This window comes from Nannobrachium achirus, assembly GCF_963921795.1.
Source record: "Nannobrachium achirus genome assembly, chromosome: 7".
Classification (NCBI taxonomy): domain Eukaryota; kingdom Metazoa; phylum Chordata; class Actinopteri; order Myctophiformes; family Myctophidae; genus Nannobrachium; species Nannobrachium achirus.
Genome location: NC_137816.1, coordinates 11,040,256 through 11,052,755, shown reverse-complemented (window position 1 = coordinate 11,052,755; position 12,500 = coordinate 11,040,256). Strand labels below are relative to the sequence as shown.

At 45.9% G+C, this 12,500-nt stretch overlaps 1 protein-coding gene across 1 annotated transcript in view; it reads left to right on the top strand.

The window, feature by feature from the left end:
* ush2a (Usher syndrome 2A (autosomal recessive, mild)) overlaps positions 1–12,500 on the top strand; it is a gene marked incomplete at both ends in the record, with an annotated part of 371,709 nt that overhangs the window by 350,757 nt on the left and 8,452 nt on the right. The window contains 5 exon segments of the mRNA XM_080730052.1: positions 6,474–6,680; positions 7,352–7,444; positions 8,971–9,116; positions 9,287–9,405; positions 9,649–9,747. Coding sequence (XP_080586178.1) covers positions 6,474–6,680; positions 7,352–7,444; positions 8,971–9,116; positions 9,287–9,405; positions 9,649–9,747 — 664 coding nt within the window.

Here is a 12,500-nt window from a genome sequence, read left to right as displayed (position 1 = left end):
GTACTGTATCTTTATACGATCATTACAAGACATAGTTAATTAGGTATTCTTGGCGTGTGGATGTCAACGTGTGTGAGTAATGTGAGTGTGCACGTGGTGAATATGTGCTATTAGAGGAGTGCGTGATGGAGCTAAAATACCATTACTCCTTTTTCCCCACAGAGAGGTCAGCTTTTACAACCAACCCTATTTGAGGAAAGAGATGTGATGTAACTGTTAGTCTGCCTAGAGACACACACGCACGCACACATACAAACTGTGCCAACTAGAGTATACATATACATATACTACGTATCGTTGTTGTCGGGTGGAAACCATGTATGTCCAAAACTGTTTGTTTTGTATTTATCATTTTTAAAATTATTTAAGCTAGTGAAAACAGCAGATCTACAAGCACACAACGCCTCGCGGTGCGAGGCGTTGTGTGCTTGTAGATCGGCTGTTTTCACTAGTTTTGTGCGACGGCCTTGTGTGATGAAGCAGTGCTTTACTTTGCGAAAAAATGAACAAATTTGAAACTTGGAGATACAAGGTTTCTGCCCGACAGTGACGATAGACAACGACGATAGCCTATACTATTATCGTTGTTGTCGTGTAGAAACCTTGTGTGTCCAAAACTGTTCGTTTTGCATTTATCATTTTAAAAATGATTTAAAATTGTGAAAAGCTTGTAGATCTGCTATTTTCACTATTTTAGTGCAACACTCTTGTATGATGAAGCAGGGCTTTACTTTATGAAAAAACATACAAATTTGAAACTTGGAGATACAAGGTTTCTGCCCGACAGTGACGATATACTACATAGTCTAGCTCTAGCTGACACAGTTCTTCGTACACACACACACACACAAAATGCACGCACAAATGCACGAACACACGCACGCACGAACACACGCACACCCCGACACACACCAAGTAGAGTAATCAGAGGGGTCCATATTCATGTTGTTGTGCTAATTGACAGACTAGCCCTTTGGAAGCAACAATAACATTAGCATTCCCTCCTGTCAGACTCCGGCGGCCGAGGCCAGAGAACCCGTGTAATTGATTGAGTTTGCCTGATTGTTGTGCCGTCTTTATTTACGAGGGTCCTAATTTATGACAGGGGGAGGGAGGGAGGGAGGGAGGGGCCACGGCGAATGACGGGCGGGCGACAGAGCCATTAATCACTGGCCCCTCAGAGCACCTAGCTTCCTGATTACGGGCCAGCCAATCAAATTAGCTGTTAGCCCCCTTGGTAACTGAGCTTGTATTGGAAAGACCTTTTAATGGCTGCTGCTGTGTGTCCCCTGGGGGGGGGGGGGGGGGGGTAATGGTGTGTTTGGGTTCTAATGTTACAAACCTGCTCATGCACTTGACAGCTGTGCAAGTGCTCAGGTATGTCTGCAGGCCACTTAAACTCTTTAGACATGAGTTGCAACTGTAGGGTACTTATTGTGCTCTTAAAGCTATACTGTGTAAGTTGCTAAACTAGTGGTCAGTAGCGGTATTGCTTTTTTCTGACGTTTTTCGCCCGGTGTCGCCGCGGACCACCGGAGCGGGGCCGCAAACCACCGCGGGACCCACCGCGACCGATACGAATCCGTAGAGGGGTAGAGCGTAATTTTCTGACCAGGATTTGGGGAGTAAGAGGCAAGAATCCTTCACCATCGTAAACACTGTCTGTTGCTGAGGGAGGCTACTTCCTGAAGAGACGGCAAGACACGCTGTGATTGGCCGGTAGTGTATCATGTGTGTATGATCCGCGATGTGATTGGCCAACGTATACACAACATATACAGATGATGCAGATGACGTAATTTTGCCGTGAAATCCGGACCCCGGCCAGGATCATAGAAAACATATTTACAGAAGGCTTTAGGGGCTGAAATTAACAGAGTGGGTGTTATAAAACTTTAGCGATTTAATAGTTAGGACAACTTTAAGAGTTGTTTTATAAAAAAAGTTACATAGTATAACTTTAAGCTGATCTACTGGCTCACAACACGTTGTGACACATTGTGAGCTTGGAGATCTGCTGTTTTTGGTGAACGTTCCCCCCAGAATGCTGATAGCAACCCTATAGGGCAGGGGTCTTCAATGTTTTCAGGCCAAGGACCCCTTAGCTCTGAGAGAGATGAAGCAGGGACCCCCACAACTTTTTCATAGATTCCATATAGTTTCATCGTTTGACAGCACAATCGTCGGTCAATTTGTGTTTTCAGATATTTAACCACTTGAACCGTCAATACTTAATAAACCTGACCTTTCACTCTGTAATTAGTTGTCTATTTTTCCCCTCTACACCAAAGCTCTTTGCCAAAAATAGACGATCTGCAAGCTCACAACGCCTCGCAGCGCAAGGCGTTGTGAGCTTTTAGATCGGCTATCTATAGTAACTCTATAGCAAGGGTCTCCTGTTGAAGACCCTTGCTATAGGGTTCAAGGGGTTATGGGCAGACCTTGAGTGTGTTATCAGGTGAGTCTGTGTTGTTTTTGGTCGACTGTACACTGTTAACTGTTAATTTAACCACTTAAATTACTTTGTTGTGCATCAAACAGCGAAATCCCAGAGCTATAACCTCATAACCTGTCGCACAATGTGTCGCGGCACGAAATGTGTTTGTGGATCGGCCGTTTACACAGAATGTTTGCCTATTTTCGTTGAATGCGTTGAATGCTCGCCTTTAGACATGACCAGAATATGGATGCTTCATGTGCTTATACTCTAACGTACCATTAAATATTTTACTGTGTACTCTCTGTGCTCCTTCCGTTCACTGACTGGCAGGGTTATGGTTCCTTTTTACAATCACTAAAAAAAAAAGTTACTGATCGAGGCCCATGGATGTCAGCTACAACTTCCAACTCTCTCTCCCTCTCTCTCTCTCTTCCCCCTGTTCATCTGTGTCCCACATCCTTCTTTCTCTTTCTGTTCGACTGTGTCCCACATCCTCCTCTCTCTTTCTGTTCGACTGTGTCCCACATCCTCCTCTCTCTTTCTGTTCGTCTGTGTCCCACATTCTCTTCTCCCTTTCGCACCCTCAGCTCTTTCAGACGTACACAAGGACAGGAAGTCAGTTTTGTCCAGTCCAGCACAGTGCAGAGAGAGAAATCATATTAGGCTAATTACACTGGGTCATAAGCTTCTATTGACAGCTTTATGCTTGGTTTTAATTACTGCCCACTTCCCCACAACTTAGCCCTTCACCCCAACTCTCTCTGCCGCCAAGAAGCGCGGGCGGCCTATCAGAGAGCCCCGACCGAGTCTGCAGCCGGGACGCCCAATGAGCGGCCTCACGCGCGGTCTGGAAGTTTCCCCGTAATCGTTTGTTGCCATGGTGGCTCGTTTGTTGCCATGGCAGCTAACGGGGGCATATTTTTATTTTGCGACTAATAAGGCAACTCACAGGCCGGCAGGATGAGCACAGCTAGAGGACGAGCGGGGAGAGCAGAGGAGAAGAGAGGAGAGAGGACTGTAAAAAGACTGTAGATCACATGAGGACAAAGACAGGAGCTGCGCCTCTTAACTCTGAACCAAGGGCAAGGTGATCCGGGTTCACTTTAACTTTGAACCACTTCCTCCCATCCGGGACAGCCTTATTAATCAACCCAGCCGAATGAAAGGGTGGCGTCATATTGAGCCATTAACTGTCTTACTAATGGGGGGGAGAGCGTGGCCGTTGCCGGGTAGAAATCTTTTGTTGCCTTTGTTAACTTTTTTTGTTGGGACAGACTGTGAGAAATGTGGTCGGGTTCCCCTTTAAAAAGCCAAAAGTCACTCGGCACCTGAACAGTCTGTCCTCTTCGCCTCTGCGGTGGGTTTTAAGGTTGCCGTGCTGGAGTCTTCCCCGGTAACGTTTTCCATTTTCTTAATTGGAGGACACCAGTTTCACAAGAAGTTTGTTACACGTTGTATGCTATATATTATACACAACACTAACCTGTTGGAATGTTATATGTAGGTTACATAATCTGTTGCATATCATGCAGTGTGGGATATTATTTTCAATGCTATTTTTACACTCCTCATTTGTCTCATGTACATACGAACATACGCGCGCGCGCGTGTGTGTGTGTGTGTGTGCATTTAATATCACAAAACTTTTACACACAAGTATGCACGTCGCACACACACAAACATGCAAATATCGCATCTCACACACGCACAGGAACGCACAAAAGTGCACACACACACGCTCACACACACACACACACACACACACACACACCACTTCTCCTTGACCTTTTCCTTTGCAGGGAGACAACTTGCCCTTTAGCTCACCTCCCCTCCTCTCTCCATCCCTCATCCATCCTTCTCTCCTCTCCTCCTGCCCCTTACCCTTCTCCTCATTACTCTTCCTTCTATCCCTCCTTCCCTCTCCTCTCTCTCTCTCTCTCTCTCTCTCTCTCTCTCTCTCTCTCTCTCTCTCTCTCTCTCGCTCTAACGTTTTAATGTTTTTCATCCCACTCTCCATACCTCTTCTGTCCCCGTTGTGTATCAACTGTCTGGTTCGGGGCCCACCAGGGACCCCGACGTACCCTTGGAGGTCTGTAACTCTGAGAGAGTACAAATGGAGCCTTTACTTTTTTTAAATCTTTGGGACCCTAATCTACACTGTAACATTCTCAGTATCAATTTAACTTGACCCGTACGCAGGGGCGTCACACCAAATTCTGGGCCCTGGGTACAAGGATTCACTGCGGGCCCCCCATGAATGTTAACTATTGAAAAATAGCAGATATACAAGCTCACAGCGCGGCACCGAGTGCAGCGCTGCGAGCTTGTAGATCTGCTATTTTTGAAAAATCTTGAAAATGTGTGCATGAAACCTATGTTTCCATGTCAGTGGTGCTCAAACTTTTTCATGTCAAGGACCTGCAAGATGATATGTATTTGGCCACGGACCCCCATCTCAAAATGTTTAGTTCCAAGGACCTCCCAGAAGCAAAATTTGAGTTACAAATGTTTGCTTAAAAAATACATGTATTCAAAAAAAGATTTGCACACATTTTCACGACTTTTAAAAAATAGCAGATCTACACGCTCGCAGCGCGGCACTCGGTGCCGCGCTGTGAGCTTGTATATCTGCTATTTTTCAATAGCTAAAGCTACTAGGGCCCCTCCACCTTGGGCCCTAGTAACTCAGTCCCACTCCCGATGTTGAGCACCAGTGGACATCTCCTCCCCTCTCCTCATTTCCTAATTCTGCTCTAACTCGTCCCCTCGTCTCCTTCCTCCCTGTCCTCCTCCTCTCCTCCTCTCCTCCTCCCCTCTCCCTGTCCTCCGTCTGCCCATCTCCTCTCACTCCATCTGGGGATGTCACTTAGATCAATCACTCTGATTGATCACAGCCTAATTGACTATTATTGGGGTTAATTTAACTCCTCGCTCACACGTGTGTGCTCGCGCGCGCACACACATACGCGCGCGCGCAAGCACACGTGCACGCACGCACACACTCGGTGTCACAGGTCCACGCAGTCACTCACGCCGTAGCTCATCCATCTGCGTTGTGGGTGACGTGTGACAGGCGGCAGATGACCTCTGACCGCGGCTGTGTACGGACTCTAATTATACTACAACACAAGAGCACGCAAATAACATCTGTGTGTGTGTGTGTGTGTGTGTGTGTGTGTGTGTGTGTGTGTGTGTGTGTGTGTGTGTGTGTGTGTGTGTGTGTGTGTGTGTGTGTGCGCGCGCGGTGCATGAATTACTCCTTGATGAAGGTGAAAAACCGTCATGCAGATAATGTCTTGATTGTTGATTGATTGAATACTTTATTAGCAGTTTGCACAGGAAAAGACATGACGGCACAATTCAGATACAAGGTCTACTAATAGGATTTAAACCCAAGAAAGCACTATGGCTTGTTTACATCGGGGTCCTTTGTACTCAGTTCATTGAGACATTAAATGACAGACAAGTATTATACAACAATACTATGCAACACTTCAGGTCGGGATGGGTGGGGCAGCCACCTGTAGATGTGCTTTCATAGCGGTTTTAAAGGAGAGTAGGGATTTACTCTCCTTTAAGGCCTTTTGGTAGGGCGTTCCTTATTTTTGTGGCAAAGACAATGACTGTTTTGTTGTGTACGTGTGTGATTGTGTACGTGTGTTATATTTTTGAGTGGTGACAGCGGCTCCAAAACTTGACCGTGTGACGTGTGTGTGTGTACTGTATGTCTGTCCATATGGCTGTCTGTCTGTCTCTTTCTGTCTCTTTGTTTGTTTGTCTGTCTGTATCAGTATAGCGCTGTTGAGCAGCCTTGAAGTGATACTGTGTACTATGGTATGGTATAGGCTACGGCACTGCTCACTCATACTGGGTGGGATTTTTATAATGATTTTATTATTTTTAATAGGGTTGAGAGGTCACACTTTGAGAACCAGCGATCTATTATATATCAAGCAATAACTAGTAACAGGCCGAGTGCTAGACCAGTCTGATGTGTCATATTTGACTGGACAAATTGTCTTCTGATTGACAGGTGATGGCAGTGAACGTGGCCGGTCAGTCAGCCAGCCCGTGGGCCAGCGGTAAAACAGGCCCCGCCCCACCCGAGGGCATTGACCCGCCCGCCTTCCTGCGTATCCTGGCAACCTCTGCCGTGGTGGACATCCCGCCCCCCGCCCGGCCCAATGGGATCGTCAGCCTCTACCGGGTGTTTTCAGTGCACAACAACACTCACTCTGTGGTAACACACTCAGTAACCACAATGAAAAACCATGCAATTTGACAGATAGTGAAAATAGTCGATTTACAAGCTCTCAAGGCGTCACAGTGCAATGCGTTGTGAGCTTGTAGGTCAGCAATTTTCACCCATTGTTTGCCGAACATAACCAAATGGTCCATTTGGTTATGTTTTAGTTAAAGGGCCAGTTCACCTCTGGGACAACCAGATCTTATTTTATTGTTGTTTGGGACACGATCAACACAATCCTGAGTTATGATGCAGCATGATGACTCATATGATGCAAAATGCATCATCATTCATGCTGAAATACTAAAATATCTCAAAACACAGATTGAATAGAAAAAAATAACTCAGGATTGTGTTGATCGTGTCCCAAACAACAATAAAATAAGATCTGGTTGTCCCAGAGGTGAACTGGCCCTTTAACTGAGTTACAGATAAATGAACAGTGAGAGATTATGTTTGTTCTGCGGAAGGTTCCTACAACGATACCATGTGATCTGAAGATCTTATTCATTGTGTTAATTCATACAATAAATAAGTGGAGATAAACTTGCAATATTGCCAAGCAATCATTCAATATAGCACAGTTAAAGTGAGTTCATTTTCTAAACATCGTCACTTGTTTTTTCTTCCTCTTGTCTCTCCCTGTACTCACCCCTCTCCTGTAGCTGTCAGAGGGAACGTCTCGTGAGCAAACAATCCATGGTTTGAGTCCATTCACCAAGTACTGGGTGGGCGTGGAGGCCTGTACCTGCTATCAGGTAAAACTAAAGCTGCTCCTAACAGTCCAAGTTGCTGGGGGTTGGGGGGACGCGACAAGCCTCTGCTTTTGATAGACCCGCCCTGTCTGTTTATTTGTATTTATTTTTTGTGAATCGAACCCTGGACCAGGATAAATGGTAAATGGTGCATTTATATAGCGCCTTTATCCATGGCGCTTTACATAGATTGTGCATTACATTCACCCATTCACACACACACACACACACATTCATACACCGAAGGCAGAGGAAACCATGCAAGACACCAACCAGCTCACCGGGAGCAACTAGGGGTTCAGAGTCTTGCTCAAGGACTCTTCGACACTAACTCTGGGGGAGCCTGGGATCGAACTGGGAACCCTTCTGGAACCCTCCGTGTTCTAAGACTGAGCCACTGCCGCCCCCATGCCCAACCAGCGTGAGGGTCTCTAATAGAGTGCTCATGGGTACACACTGATCCTGTTTCTGGAGTCTTTAAAATGTCTGCTGGTGTCGTGGTGATGTGTATATACAGTATACATGTGCAGTATATTGTCGCTGTCTGGCCAAAACCAGCTAACTCCAAAATGTTGACATAGCCTAATATGTATGTATTAGAAGGATAGCCAAGAATATTAATTCCTAACTTAACTAAATTAATTGATTGATTAACTTAAATAATTATAAATAATTATAATAACAATTCCACTCTTATTGTATATCTTAACTCATTAAAAGCCTCAGACATTAACGGATTATAATATCCAGAGTGCCTCCCACCCCCCCCCCATTCACGGCCGTTCTCTTATTTTGTCTTATTTTGAAGGCCACCGGAAGTACTTCCGGTCTGACGTCATCGGATCCTTCGACTGAACCGATCATTGTTTATGTGGAGCCATGCTGGATCGGCTCGTAGCGTTTATACATGTGTTTTATAAGCGAGCATCTGCCTCCATCTTCGCTTCTAAAGTGTAGTTTTGAGATAATGGACATTAAAGATGAGGCGGCCCGTCCACCTCAATGTTATGGGATGACTATTGTGTGCTCGTGGAGCCGTGATGATGACAAATCAGCGCGGATTTCGTCTCCGGAGCGTCGGCCATTGTACTAGGTATTTTTACTCGCCGTTACAGTAATATATTACTTTTCCCGCGACATCGCGTGGATGGCACTATAGATACTCTATTACTTTTCCCGCGACATCGCGGGGTTGGCTTTTAATGAGTTAAGTGTAAATCAATTTCTATTAATACATTTTCTTGTGTTCATCCAACTGATGATGTAGGACCACTTGTGGTCCTTGGGGGAGGGTTCAGGTGGTGAAGCCGTGGCTAAATCTAATCAAATGGTGGTCTGCGGCTAAAATGCCCAACAAATAATGGGCCTTGCTATGAAAAAGGTTGAAAACCACTGCTATATAGTACTGTGCGGTTTATGAAAACATGCTCAAATCTGTAGATCAATATGACGTCATCAATACTATAATATAAAGGTTCACCATTATTTTATTACCCTGCTGGTTGAAGTTGACCTTTGTCTTGTTGCAGTGCTGTAATCAAGGTCCAACCAGAGAGTTCCGTACTCTAGCTGCGCCCCCGGCCAACCAGCACCCCCCTCGACCCCTGACCTTGTCCTCTCGCTCTGTTCAGCTGGAGTGGGACGAACCCAAGCAACCCAACGGAGTCATAGAGAGGTGGGAAGAGAGATACCCACCACATACTACTGACTTGTGGCTACCGCTAGTTGACTTCAAACAAATGCACCCACCCACGCACGCATGCACACACACACAATGACACAACTGACACCTTTACCACCCTCCTCTGACTCTCTCTCTCTCTCTCTCTCTCTTTCTCTCTATAGCTGTGAGCTACATGTCAAGGCAACCTGTCCCCAGCCCCCCCAGCCTATATCCATCCCATGCACAGAAGGAACAATAGAAACCCGTTTCTTTGGCAAGAAGTGGATCCACAATGTGACAGGTTTATTCATCTTGATGATATTATAATAATAATAAAGTCAAAAACTACTAATATACAGTATACAGTATATACAGTGTACACACACACACACACACACACACACACACACACACACACACACACACACACACACACACACACACACACACACACACACACACACTATCCTATCCAGTTTATGTTTCTAAATGTTTTATGAGTGGGTACTGATTAAAAAGCTAACATAACTGGGCTAACCTTCAGGTCTCCAGCCATACTCCAGCTATGAGGTGAGGGCCGCCTGCTTCAACAGTGTGGGCAGTACAGCCTCCAACTGGACTACTGTTACCACTCTGACTGAGGGTGAGTAGAGACCACAGACCAGCGGCACACAGTCTCACTTGTAAAACACAGTTTGATACTATCACAGGCTTTCAATGCAATCGTTTGAGACTATAGAGTCCAGCTTCACAGTCGTTTAGTACAACAGTACTTTTAATACATTTACAGATTAGAGACTGGCCTAACTGTCTCAGTACAACTGTTAGACCGGCTTCACAGTCTTTCAATACAATCAAGAGCAGATTTACAGTCTTTCATTACAACATCACAGACTTAACTCTCAATACAGTCGTTAGAGACGAATAACAGCTTTACAGTACAACGTTCAACAACTATAGAGACCAGCATACAACAGTTAAACACAGACCGGCTTCAGAGTCTTTCCAGACTATACCTTATACACCCTAGTATTGTGTTGGCAAGATGTCTTCAAATGGGTGTTTCTGTCTGTCTGTCTGTCTGTCTGTCTGTCTGTCTGTCTGTCTGTCTGTCTGTCTGTCTGTCTGTCTGTCTGTCTGTCTGTCTGTCTGTCCCGGGCTTGGATTTGGTGCGGGATCACACATTAACAACTAGAAAAATGCAATTCTGGGAAATTGCAAGTGTGGTTGCCGTTCTAGCATTTTCCCCGTTCAAGTCAGTGGGGTTACTTTATGAACTCCTTCAGAGTAACCTTTAGCCAATGAGGAAGCAGAAAAAAATGTCATGCGAAGCTTGACCAATCCTCTGTAGTTTCTTGGCTGATGGGGGCATGGCAGTACGGGAGAGGGGCGCCGCCACCTTTCGTCCCCCATGGCACGAGGCCTGGTGATTGGATTGGAAGATATGAGGCCTCTAAACAAACTAATATAATTCATATAAAAAATAACAATAAAAAAAACACAAAGGTCTCCGCCTTTGCAGTCATTTCCCTCTGCCACTCTGTTCTCCTTTACAAAAATCCATCCTCTTCCATTACTGTCTCTTCGTCCATCTCGATTTCGACATAAATTCCTAATGGAGATCAGCTGGGTGTATGTTTCTATTCTTTAAGGATCATTTTACCCATTGTCAACCATATCCTCATATAACTGGTCCTGACTAATGCATGGTAAAGTTTCAGTCTACTCACTTCGTGTCACATTGGTGGGCTAAGGACAGTTCAGAAACCTGCCTACCAATGACATCATCAATGGGATTTCCAATGTAATAGAAACGACAGCATTTATCTTCCTGGGAAATCAGCATGCTGAAATAGAAGCCGTTGTTCTTGCATTAATAAAAAAAAGGTTTGAAGATCCTGCCTTCCAATGATGTCACTGATAAGTCGTTTTCGGAACTGTCCACAGCCCCTTCCTCTGAGACACAGAGTGAGTAGTGGACAGAAATGGTATCATCTTACAATGAGCATCAGGGAGGAACAATTGTATGAATATAGTTTGAAAATGGGTGATGTGGTCCTTTCAAAGATCTTCTCGTGTGCAGTCATGTCAGCCCTGGTGCAGTTCAGTTAGTAGTAGAGTTCTCTATGCTCCTGTACGATGCTGCTGGGTTCCTGGCAGGTATCACTGAGCACATTCCTGTGCTTAGCTTTCCTTCCCATCTGAATGACGCTTATTTCTGTTGCACTTGGCAGCCATGGCTGCCAGTTCCTTCCCATCTGAATGATGCTTATCTCCGTTGCTGTTGGCAGTCATGGCTGCCAGTTCCCAACAGATGTCATGCGGGAGTCCTGACGTCTCCAGACAGTACTTAATAACTGCTACCTTGCACAATGTCCTCAAACTAGGACACAGGTCTAAGATGTACAGGTCATCGGGTGTGTATCCCCCAAAGAGGATGATACGATCTCCCACCATGCAACAGCACATCCTAGACATCAAACACGGGCCTTCTCCCTTGGGCGTGATGTTCTTCCAGGAGGTCTTTGGATTAAATATCCACAGATCGTTGAAGTTCTGGTCCAGAAGATAGTTGTAGCCACCAAATATGTACAGCTCTCCGTTGTAGGCAAAGGCTGAATGACCCCTGCGTCCTTTTGGGATAAACTGTGGGGAAGGTGTGCTCCCCCAGCAGCCAGTCTCTGTATCAAACACCCTGATGTTGTAGTAGATCTCGTCCCGGTCCCCTCTGCCCCCGAATACAAACATCTGTGTCCCAATGATGGTTGCAGAGTGACAATCCGATATGGGCGGTGGAACGCCTCTGGTAGTAATGGAAGACCAGAGCATTGTGTCTCTCTCCAGCTTGTAGATGTCATTAGTGCGCCCAGTCAGTATGTTATATCCTCCGAAGATATACATGACATTCCTCGAGACACAGGCTGAGTGGCCACACCGCGCCGTTGGAATAGCACCACAAACCTTGGGCTTGAACCATCTGTGGGTGCCGACCTCAAATGCATAAAGCACGTTGCAGTTGTCGCCCCGGAAGGTGACCTCATTACCTTGGTCGGCCACCTCCGTTTCAATGTTCACTATTCCGCCCCAGATGTAGATGACGTCTTCTATCAGAACAGCGGTGTGGCCCACGCGCATGGATGGCACAGCGTCAAGGGGACGCCTTCCTCTTCCGGATCTCAACAGCATCCAGTGCAGAGACACAGTGTTGAAGACGTGCACATCGATGCGATCTATTTTGCGGCAGTGGGTCTCCCTGTCCCAGAACCCTCCAAAAGAGTACACCCTGTGCTCCACTGCCACAGCAGCATGGAAGGATCTCTTCTCCGTTCCTTTCATATGCACTGTCCAGCACAACATGTCACGCAACAGGGCACGACGGAACTCTTCAACTTCACT